The sequence below is a fragment of the Typopeltis vanoorti genome, chromosome 8 (assembly GCF_054136105.1).
Source record: "Typopeltis vanoorti isolate ZY-2024b chromosome 8, IOZ_Tvanoo_1.0, whole genome shotgun sequence".
NCBI lineage: Eukaryota > Metazoa > Arthropoda > Arachnida > Uropygi > Thelyphonidae > Typopeltis > Typopeltis vanoorti.
In genome coordinates, this window is record NC_143556.1 from 71,542,355 (window position 1) to 71,554,755 (window position 12,401).

Sequence of the window (12,401 nt, forward strand, 5' to 3'; positions counted from 1 at the left end):
CCTTAGATATTTCTTCACATGAGATTAAATGGAAAAGACAACTTTGTTGCATAGAAGTCACTAAAGGTCTGAGAATTTTCAGCATCAGCTATGATGCTGAATCATCAATAAATGTGGCTGCATTAATTTGCCCAAGATCTGGGAGACAGTCATTCAAAGACCACAGTTTGACTTCTCTGAATTGATTGTTGTTGATTAGATTAGAATCTCCATGCAGTCAACTGCTATAACATGTAGTCAACAGTTTGATGACTTTCTCTTAGTTTTGAACTGATCAAAGTCAGAACAATTGGAATGATAGTTTGATGCTGTACATTTATTATTATTATTACATGACACCTCCAAGGAGACCAAAGACTCATTTAGGGAGGGCACCTACTCTACAACTCTCCGTCTCCACCACTCAATCCACCAACTACATCATCTACATGAATGCTATCTACCACCCACTACCATGACTAGTATTTTCACAAACATCCATGTCCACGATGGGATTTGAACCCACAGCCTTTTGGCTGGAGAGTGGATACGCTACCCAGTCGGCCAACCAGGCCGGCAATTTAGATGCAGTTTACAAAATGTGTAAATATTGTTTACATTCGTTATTTGAATGTACACCTATTATTGCTTAGTTATGAATCAGATTTTTGTCGAAATTTGGTATTCAGAATCCTGACACACACACCTCCTAACTATTCACCTAAACTTTAGTGGTCAAGTTAACCAGTAAAATATCCAAAGTTAGTGTAAAATATCGCACTAAATAACATGGACTGAATTTTTGTATTAAAGATTTTAAATGTATGGATCCAGAATTCATAAAGCTTCATATTTTAACATGCAGATTTATGGTATTATAGGTAAAGCAAAATTATGTACATAACACTGAATTAGTTCTAGGTTCAGTTGTCATGCTAGTGAATGATATTTCACTATAGCAATGCTATTTAAAGCTTTTGCTTTGTGGGGGAATGGGCAAGAAATGAGTTAATTTCCACAAAAGCATGGATTTTAGTAGAACAGGATCACATAAGAGTAATATGAATACCTGAACTGCATGCTTTGAGAACAGTTGTGTACTTTCTCTACCTTTGGGATTCAGATATTGTGCAATCATATGTTGCAAACCTTTAATACATTAGAACATGGGATATATTAGAAATGTCATTAGGTAATGAGATGCTAAGATATCATTACTAATTTGAGAAGCTTTTAGTTTGAGATATTGTTATTTTCATAACTGAGCAGGAGCTAATTTCTTTTCTTGTTACCATTTAAAATATCACACTAAATAACATGAGTTGAATTTTTATATTAAAGATTTTAAATATATGGATTCAAAATGATATATAATATCAATATACTGAAAACATAATTCAAAGAATTCATAAAGTTTCATCCCTTTAACATGCAGATTTATGCATCATGCTATCAAAAATGATGGTATATACTCAAATTCATGAAAGAATTTTAAATTGTAGATTGCAGTTTTAGTGAAAACTACAAGTTTATAATTTTAAATTCAATTTCAGTGTAAAATATATTGGAATATTCTCTGCACTATTAGCATTCAGCATTCTTTTTTGGGATTATTGGAAGATGATTGGTGACAAAAGCATATCAAATGTAAGTGTATATGTATTATATTAATAAATATGGGTATACTTCAAAGTTTATGTATTTCACTCAGATATTCTGTTATTTTATTTTGGATGAGTATTCAAATGTCATGCTGAACAATAGATTCAGAATTCAGTTGAGATAGTTGGGATTCATTGGATAGCTGTTCAGTTTATTGGTAGCATGTTGTTAAATGTATGTGTATGCACACACACACACATATATATAATATAAATATTCTTTCAAGGGTTAAACTAGATAGCTGGAAGGAGACCTCTGCAAACCAATTGGAGCTTCTAACCCAGTAGCCAGTTTCATGGTTCACCAGCTCATAGTCTCGGTTATTAGGCATTCACAAGGATACTGAATGAATGAGGATGAGCTGGTAATTTTGGACTTAGCTGGCTAAACTACTTGTATATTCTATATTGCCTTAAACCAAGGGCATATATAATGGTGCAACATGATCTGAGGTTGTACTGGGGTGTGGTGTCTTCAGTTAAACAGCAGCAAGAGGTCCTCACTGCTGTTTTTATCAAGGAACCAGGCAAACATTGAAAAGTCATCTGAAACAACCTCAGACTTAGTGGAATTAAAGAAAGGCATCACAGCAATAAGAATATCATTGGAAAAGAGCAGGAGCTAGTAGAAGAATTATAGAAATACTGTCTGCATAATTAATGTTACCAAGATGAAGAAGAGAGAGAGAGATACTTCTAAATAATAAGTGTAGTTTGTTATATTCAGGCAGGAGTGATCAGCAAAAGGAGGAAGTAGCTACAGAAGTCTAAACTAAACACAGAGTTAAAAATCTATAATGGCAGGTAATTTCAAGTGCAGTGATGTAGGCAAATTTAAAATGAGAAGGGTAATGAAACATATTTGTATCTACAGAACCAGAAAATTTTAGTAAGAAAGAAAGCATAGGATTTTTTTTTTTTTTTTTGTCATTTGCAGGGATAGCTGACATGCAGGAAAAACTGGTTCTTGCTTGAGACCTAACAGCAAGGTAGAAAATAAATATATACAGAAATGGTTTGGGAAAATTTCAAGAAACTAACAAAACTAATAATAGTAATAAGCATTTGTTGGATTTTGTCCAACATGTTACTTAGGACATGCACTCTTCATTACTAACACTCTGTTCCTATATAATGAGGTATGAGGGTAGTTACATAAGTTTCTGGCCTGACTAACTTTTGGAGGTGATAGAAAGAAAACAACTGTCACTTTTCAACATAACTTCCCTTTACTTCAACACACTTTTCACATCTCTGAATTAACATTTCTATGCTCTTGAAAAATAGTCTGTACTTTTGTCTGCAAAATGGCCAAAAACTGCATCTTTCACCTCATTATCATCTGCAAATTTTCTTCCTTGAAGGTCTTTCTTCAGTTTTAAGAAGAGATAATAGTCACTGGGTACTAGATCTGGGCTGTAGGGTGGGTGTTCAATCATCCTAGAAGCCACAGTCCTTCACTGCAGGCTTCGCAATAATAGCTGCATGGACGCATTGTCATGAAGCATTTGAACACCATGACTCAGCATTCCTCATCTCTTCTCCTTTATGGCATTGCACATTTCATCACTAACACTCTGTTCTTATATAATGATGTATGAGGGTAGTTCCATAAGTTTCCGACCTGACTAACTTTTAGAGGTGATAGAAAGAAAGAAAATAACTGTCACTTTTCAACATAATCTCCCTTTACTTCAACACACTTTTCACATCCTTGAATTAATATTTCTATGCTCTTGAAAAATTATGCCTCACTCCTTGCACAAACTGAAGTGAGATATAATATTCTGCATTCGTGGTGGTATTCCTTTCCTTGAAGTCAATCAAGGAAAGGAATGCGACCACACTCCTATTCATCTCACCAACCCTATATCCATCCCCATGTGATGCAGTTTACTGATTAGAATTATTTGTAGTATCCTATCAAAGGCCTTTGCAAAGTCCAGCAGTATCACTGTAAACCCATTACCTTTATCCAACTCAGCTGTCACTGTTGGACTGAGTGACCTTGGCTTTTCTCAGTGGTGCTTCACCTGGTTTGCACCACTTCATGGATTCCCTTTTGGAAAGAGGATCATAATAAAGGATCATGGTTTCATCCCCGTGACAATGGATTCCAACATTTCTCTCTGATTCCCTTGCAAAGTTCTAAAAACTTGCAGGAACAGGTCACATGATGCTCCTGAATTGAAGAGAGAGGTCCGGGCACCCACATTGCACTGACCTTCATCATGTGAAGCTTCTCACGAATGATGCGAAAGACAGTTGTTATAGAAAGCCCCAACCTTGCTGAGATTTATTTGAACTTCAGCCGTCTGTCATTGAGTGGTTCCTCCTCAACAAGAGAGACATTTTACTCGGTCATCACTTCCACAAGCCGACCATCATGAGGATCATCTTCGATGCTCTCTTCCTAGGCGAAACTGTTTAGCCCATTCCTTCACAGTGGAATATGAAGGAGAAGCTCCCCCCCCCACAAACACCATCCAATTGCTGTTTACTAGCACTTGAAGAAAACCCTTTTTTATTGAAAAACTTTACCACAGGCAGTACTCAATTTTTAACATTAGCATGTTATGTGTTAGTCAAATGAGTGCCTCCAACTGAATGACACAGAGAAACTGAAACTGGTACACTAACCTTCCCATAGATGGTGCTATCTTTCACACAGTGTTTTAAAATTGGCATGAATATTTGGAACCTAACTCGTATGTATATATTCATGTGGAAAGAGTATAGAATAAATTATAAGTAAGCCTATAATCTGTAGCTGTATAATACAAGACAGCATTCAAACCAATTTTAATTTATGGATCTGAGAGTTGGGTTAGAAATAAAACCTACAAAGACTACAGATCACAGATATTGAGTGTTCTAAGAAAAATTAGGGGAACAAACATGATATCAATGGCAGAATCATATTAAAAATGAAGATATTAGGAAGGAAGTTGACATTGTTAGCATTCAAGAATGTATGATCAGAGCTTTTCTGAGGTGATATGGTATGGTCTCTTAAACAGAATGGAGAGGAAAGGTTAGTAAAACAGGGATTTGATGGCAGGAAAACTATCTAGAGCTAGGTGGATTGATGCAATCAGAAATATAAAATCTGAAATAGTACTGGAGGAATGTTTATAAGTGATAGATTAATTTGGAGAGAAATTGTTGACAGGAGATTAATAATAATGTAAACTTTACTATCATTAGTATCTTGTGCACCTCTTTCAGAGGGTACATGGGAAATTGATGGTGGTGATGCTGTAGACAAGCTGTGAATTGATTTATTATGATCTTATTAATGATATTTATTATTACCTTATGTAAAGGAACAGAAAGTTTATTATTATTCAGACTTCTCCAGTGAGTCCAAGAACTCATTGAGGGAGTGCTCCTTTTTAGATAACACATTGCCTAGATGCTTGTGACCAGTATTTATAAAGATATGACATCTTTCCTTCAGTGCATTCACTGAAGATGCACTCATTATCTGTCTGTAATCCATTCTACTTTCCTTCCATGCATTATGGGTAAAACCTTGATTTCATATGCTTCTTGACCACATCATTATTCAGTTTCCAGATATTATTGAAGCATTCTCCTATGCCATAAGCTGCAAAATCTTCCTTGTTTTTATTACTCTAAGACCCCCCCCCCTTACTATTTTATTTCTGTCATATTTCATGTCTATTTATCAGATTTTGAAGACCACTCATCTGCAAAATTTTATATTTTTAATATTTGCTGCTGAATCTTTTGAATGTTTCCCTGTGTAGTCTGAATGTGGTTCTTATCAAAATCTTGTAAAGTAGGAGAGTAGTTTAGTAGTTTCCTTTTTTCTGCAAGTTACTATTCTCTTCAACAGTGGTTATCTGATATGATGACTTAATATCCCCCCCCCCCCCTTAACACTCTAGTTCTTAAATTTTAACCCTCTCTTTATCATCCCTGGGTCTCTTGTGGGACACTCACTTTAATATAATACTCCCACCCCTCCCTTGCAACATACTCAGTCCAGTGCATAACATTACACTCGACAGCAGTGAACTGATATTCATTGTTATTTGTTCATATAACCAGTCTGTTCAGATTGGCTTACAGGGTATCAGCTGTGTCCCTTATCACCCTTCCCCAACTTTGCATCATCATCAGTACATAACTAAATATTACCTCTCATCCTCCAGTATCATTAATACACAAGTTAAACAACAGTGAGCTAAGTATAGATTTCCTGTGATACATTACTAGTCACTCTCCTCTTAGACTCAACACTGCCATAAATCACATTTTGACACCTAGTCTCGCTCTCACTCTCTCTCCAATTCATGCTGTAAGCCAGTTTGTATATCCATTCCATCATGATATATCCATTTAACTTATCCACTTGTGCAGTCACTCTTGTTAAAAGCAAGACCCTCTTTGTCCTGTTAACATCTCTCTTTCTCACTTAACAGCCTTGAATCTATTATCTGCATTAGATTCAAGACTGTTAAGCCTTTAATTATTATTATTACAGTCATCTGAGATTACTACTCTGGCTGGATTTAATTCTTCTACAATCTTTAGCAGTACTCTCCTGTCTTTCTCATCTGTCTGCTCTCCTTAATACCCTGTATTCATAAATTCTGTTCCTGTAAGGATTTCCTCTTCTTCACCAGATTTCACTAATGCTAATAACTTTTGGTCCTTCTACATACATCAATGTCAAGAATGCATCACCTTTATTCCTGATAATTTTAGCGAAATTGCCTGACAGCTGACCACCAAGGTGATGCCATGCCATTCATGATCTTAAAACCTTATTAGTTAAAATAAGCAACTTGAATTGATTCTTCAGTTCAAGTTGCTTATTTTAACTAATAAGGTTAGTTAAAATAAGCTAACTTATTAATAATAATAACAATAATAATTATTAATAATAATTATTATTATTAATTATTATTATTATTAATTATTAATAATTAATAATAATCTGCCATCATCTTTCTTTTAGGACAAAGTTACTCACTCTTTAAGTAAATTATGCTTTCCAAAAAATTATGTTCTTGTTTAATCCTTTATCCAAGTGTAAGCAAACAAAGTTTGCACATGATGTATCTTCACCACTATGCTACTTGTATAAAGAGGCTAATAACTTCACATTGCTTAAATATCTCATAATGCAAAGCACACTTCCTTTTGAATGTGCATAATGTTGTGCACTATGGGAAACTAGTCACTACCCAGACTAGATTCATTCTTTATTGAGGCCTCATTAAATTTAAACAATACAATTTGTTGGCAAATATAATTTTCTTTGTAATCAAGCTTAAATCTTTTTACATCTATCTCTGATCCAGAGTATTTAATAAGATGATACACTTTTTACTTGTACATGGGAAATGTATGATTCATATATTGATTCAACCTTTGATTCAACATTGCTTCAACCTTTGTATCTGGGTCTAGCTTCCACTTAAAAACAAAAATCTGGCACCCACTGATATGAGTTTCCATGGATGCAGTTTTCTTCTGAAGTAGTCTTGATCAATCTGCCATAGGCATGCCTATGGACAACATCTGCTGGCCTTGATCTCTGCCCCTCATTGGGTGCTTGTTCTAGAAAATGAGTGGTACTACTCAGTAGTAGGTGTTGCCTGTGACTGAGTGAAAACACCACTTGGTATCTTAGCGTGATCAGGAATTAATGAGTTAAAATTATCCTTCTGGTCTTTTTTTTTTTTTTTTTTTTTTTTGAAGTTAATGATCTGAATTAATAATCAGGTGATTAGGACAAGCTCAGGAAGCAGCTTGCAGTGATATCACAGAATGAGGAATTACATGAGAAGGAAATCGATGCTGCTTGGTCTCTACTCAGGAAGCATCTGGCAGAGGCAGTGACTGAGGGTATTCCAAACATCAGGAGATTAAATAAGATAGGTTTAAAATGGATGACTGAAGAGGTGAAGCTTGCAATCTGGAAGAAAAAGGCATTGTAGAGGCAGCACAAGATAAGTGAAGATAATCAGTTACATGAGGATTACAAATTGCAAGCAAGGAAGGTGACTCAGTAAAGGTAGCAAAAGCATAGCATGAGCAGCAGTTAGCGAATAATGTTAAAAGAAATCCTAAGGTGTTTTTTTCGATATGTGGCCAGTAGAAGGAAGAATGATTATGGGAGGATGGTGTTGGGATGAGAGAGTGATAAACGCTGAATAGTATATATTAGAGGTGTTTAATGAGTAGTTCATTAAAGTATTCCACCCTTGTGATTGTAACATAATGTAGAACTTGAAAGCAGTGGGAATGGGAGAGGAACCACTGATGGTGAATGAGCAGGAGGTATATGAGGAATTGGGTACACTTGATGTCAACAAGGCCATGGAACTTGATGGTATATTACCGTGTCTTGAGGGAATGTTCCAGGGAGTTAATAACTTTTACTTACATTTTTAACATGAGTCTTAGATTAGCTCAGGTAGCATGGAGCGTAAAGATGGCAAAATTGTTCCACTTCATAAACAAGGTGATAAAGCTTCGAATTATATGTCAATCTACTTCGAATTATGTGTCAGTCATGAGCTTGGTCACTCGTTTCTGAACCCTCTCTACCACATCATGGTCCGCTAGAAACACAGGTGATCAAATCTATGCACAGTAGTCAACATGTGGCTTAATCATAGCCTTAGTAATAAAGAAGGATAATAACCTTCCTATCTTTACTTGTCAGTGTGTTCTTCAACATCCAAGTAATTCTCTGAACTATTTTGCCAATTCTTGCAATATCGCCATCACACCCAGATCCCTTGACTCCTCAATTTTCTGTAAACTAGTACTATCAGTATGATATGAAATATGTAATCTTTTCATCCTAAAGTGCATTATCTTACATTTTACAACATTAAATTGGCAACCATCATCCTTTACCCACACTGGTGATTTATTTAAATCATCGTGTAAGATATCTATGTCATCTTTATTAACAATTGCCCTCTCTAGTTTTTCATCACCTGCAAACAACTGAATACCTCCCTAAAATCTTCCACTATATCATTAATGTACAAATTAGAGAGGCCCCAGGCACTCTACTAGACACCCTCATTTGCCTTGATTCCACTCCACCATACACCACCTTCCAATACCTATCAGCCACTCTCCCCCCCCCCCCCCCTCATCCATGCCACCAGCCATATATCCATTCACATTTGCTCCAGCTTATGTAATAGTTTTCCATGCAGTATTCTGTCAGATGTCTTTGCAAACTAAAGTCCCACAGTATCGTGGTATATTCATTTCCTTTATCTAATTCCACTGTCACCTTATTATAAAATGCGAATAAATTACTATGACGATAATTTAATGATGATAATCTCTGTGAATATAGAGGGTCTTTCAACACATAAAGAAGAACTCTTGCATAAACTTTGTCAAGAACTAAATTGTGATACACTGTTTATACAGAAAACACAGAGATATAAATCAATGACATCCAAAAATTCCAGGAGTAAAATTGGCAGTGGAACGTCCCCACAGCAAATATGGTAGTGCCATTTTCATTAGACCAGACCTTCAGATCCTCGCAACATCTATTACAGAGTAGAATGACATAGAGATAATCGCTGTTTTGTAGAATTGAGTAATTCTGTCATCTATCCTATCTATAAACCTCCTACCAATCTTAACAGGCAGAAAGTGTTTTTCTTTATTGGTGACTTTAATAGCCACAGTAATGTCCGGGGTTACCTGCAAGATGATACGAATGGAGAGGCTGTGTTGGAATGGGCTGAATCATACCGGCTATTCCTTATCCACGATAGTAAACATCCTCCTTTGTTTTAAAGGTGGATTACAACCCTGCTGCAAAAGATGGCAGCGGGGCTATAATCCAGATCTCATCTTTTTTTTTGAGTGAGAAGGTAGCCCATCAGTGCATAAAAGCTGTTTGTATGTCTATTCCAAATTCAAAACATTGACCTATAATGTATCAATTACTAGCAGCAATTTGACCACAAATTGATCGCTTTACACGAAGATATAATTTTAAAAAGGCAAACTGGGAAAAATTTTCCAACCTATTAGATGAGAAATCAAGAACATTAACCCAACTGGTGATTTATTAATGCCATTCAGATATGCTCCCAAGAAGCCATCCCAAGAGGATGTAGAATTAACTACAGTGGAACCTTGGTTGTCAAACGCCTCTCATCTCGAACAAATTAGTTCCTGAACATATTTTCCAAACCAAAAACGCACCGGTTTCCAAACAGAATGTCGGTTTGCCCCGAACAGGCAAACCGACAATCACATGATACCCGGGCTGAGATGTATGGCAGGAGAGCGTCACTTACGCCGCATCCTCCTCTCAATCCAGACACCTGCTTGAATTTGCAGTGCCTTTTCTTGATTTTCTTTGTGTTTTGCTGTTTTTTTTTTAATAAATTATTATTAAATAAGCCACCATGGGACCGAAGAAGGATAGTGATAGCAGCAAAGTGAAAAGAAAAGTTGTTAGAACCACGATAGAGGTGAAAGGAGAAATCCTATCCAAACATGAAAATGACGTTCATGTCTTGAATCTTGCTATGCAGTTTGGTATGGCGATATCAATGATCTGTACAATACTCAAAAATAAAGAGGTGCTCAAGGGAGCTGATGTTGCAAAAGGAGTTAAAGTTCTTACTAAACAAAGATCTCAGACGATTGAAGAAGTGGAAAAATTGTTGCCGATTTGGATAAACGAGAGACAGTTAGCTTGGGTAACCAGGCAATTTTTTTATTCAGTGGATCCATGAAGTCTTTGCCCCAAATGTGAGAAAATACCTTCAAGATAAAAATTTGCCATTAAAATGCCTTCTTGTGATGGACAATGCTCCTGCTCACCCTCCAGGCTTGTAGGACAAGTTGGTGGAGGAGTTTGATTTTATCACAGTGAAGTTCCTATTCCCTAACACGACTCCTCTAATCCAGCTCATTGACCAGCAGGTCATTTCGAACTTTAAGAAACTCTACACCAAAGCACTGTTTCAAAGGTGTTTTTAAGTGACCTCTGACACAGAATTAACACTCAGAGAATTCTGGAAAAATCACTTCAATATCCTCCATTGCTTAATATTTTTGACAAAGTCTGGGTGCAAGTGACTTACAGGAAATATAATATAAAACTCGGCCTGGAGGAAATTGTAGCCAGACTGTGTAGCAGACAGAGACATTCCGGGCTTTGAGGCTGAGCATGTTGCTGTTGTAGATGTTGTGTCTCTAGGCAAAAGCATGGGCTTGGAAGTTGTCAATGCTGATGTTGAGGACCACAGGAATGAGCTCACCACAGAAGAACTGAAACACCTTCAGAAGGAGCAGCAAAAGACGGTGGTTGAAGAAATATCTTCAGAGACAGAGGAAGGAAGGGAGGATTCCTAGCTCTTTGATCAAAGAAATGTGTGTGAAATGGGGTGAGGTGCAAAGTTTTGTGGAAAGAGATCATCCTTTTTCGTATATATTTTATCTATTTATTATGCTTATTCTTTTTATGTAAGATTTTATGCATTTTCATTATTTTTGTATACGATTTTATGCATGAAGTACTGTAGTAAAGGTTTAAATAAGCAATCATCTGGGGTTGGGGAACGGATTATTCATTTTACATTAATTCTTATGGGAAAATGGTTTCAGTTTTCAACCAAATCGGTTTCTAAACAGCCATTAGGAACAAATTAGCTGGCATAGCACCTCCAAATATTAGACGTGAGATGGCGGTTAGAAATGAGAGGCTGAAGGCATCTACAGACCATCCTCTATTTGAATATCAACCTGCCTATCAACATTTAAAATCCAGGAAAAGCTTTCTTCATACCACTGAAAGCCTTATTGTGAACCGCTCCAAAAATCAAGACTATCTTCATGGAAGACAAGAAATAACCTTACAGATTGGGTTGTACCATCTGAAAGTCTTCCACCAGGCCACAGAGAAAACTGGATTATCTGGAAAGCTTTAAATAGGCTGCAATGCAATGTTGGTCGATCCAAGGATAACGTTAAAAAAAGTGGGAACTCTCATGTGAATCATCCCTATGTGAATGTGGGGAGGAACAAACTATGGCTCACCTCTTGAACTGTAGGTTATTTGTCCCTTTAGCTGTACAATAGACGATTTGATGTGATCTGGCTTGTGATCTGGCCAAATTCTGGGCAGCAAAAATTTGACGGACTTTCTAGTGTACTTTTACATAGTGTATTTATGATGTAAATTGCGTTGTTTTTCTTTTCTTTTTAATTCCTATTTAATTCCTATATATAATCAATTATTTTTTGTAAATTTATGTTTATGGCATTTTCATGTTGTATTTTGTGTTGATCATACCTTGTTCTGGAGAAATCTGCATATCAGAAACCTTTTATCAAACCTTTTAAAGACGTTGAAAAGAAAACATAAATCTGGTAGTTTTACTTTTTGCAAAACCATTTGCAGGGCCACCCAGCACCTTATCACACAAAAAAATTAAAATTTAATACATTAAATCAAGGATATATATATACTGTATATGCTTATCAGTTATTTTTCTTGGCTGCAGTTCAGATATATTAAGAATAAGAACAACGCAGTCCAACACAATTTTTGCTGACTTTTATATGAGACTTGTTTTTTACTAATTTGGACGTGCTGATTTCAAATATCAAATCCATTTTTCTCTATCACGTCAGGTTTTTCCTCTATGGCATTTTCTTTTTTCTAATTTGTAAGTTTTTGATAGTTTTAAGGAGGCAGTACTATTTAGAGGATCAAAAAAATCG

At 36.0% G+C, this 12,401-nt stretch overlaps 1 protein-coding gene across 1 annotated transcript in view; it reads left to right on the forward strand.

The window, feature by feature from the left end:
• The window catches only part of rt (Protein O-mannosyltransferase rt), a 375,338-nt gene that overhangs the window by 119,891 nt on the left and 243,046 nt on the right, over nucleotides 1-12,401 (forward strand). The window contains exon 8 of the mRNA XM_090396396.1: nucleotides 1,533-1,626. Coding sequence (XP_090252522.1) covers nucleotides 1,533-1,626 — 94 coding nt within the window. The remainder of the gene's footprint in view (nucleotides 1-1,532; nucleotides 1,627-12,401) is intronic.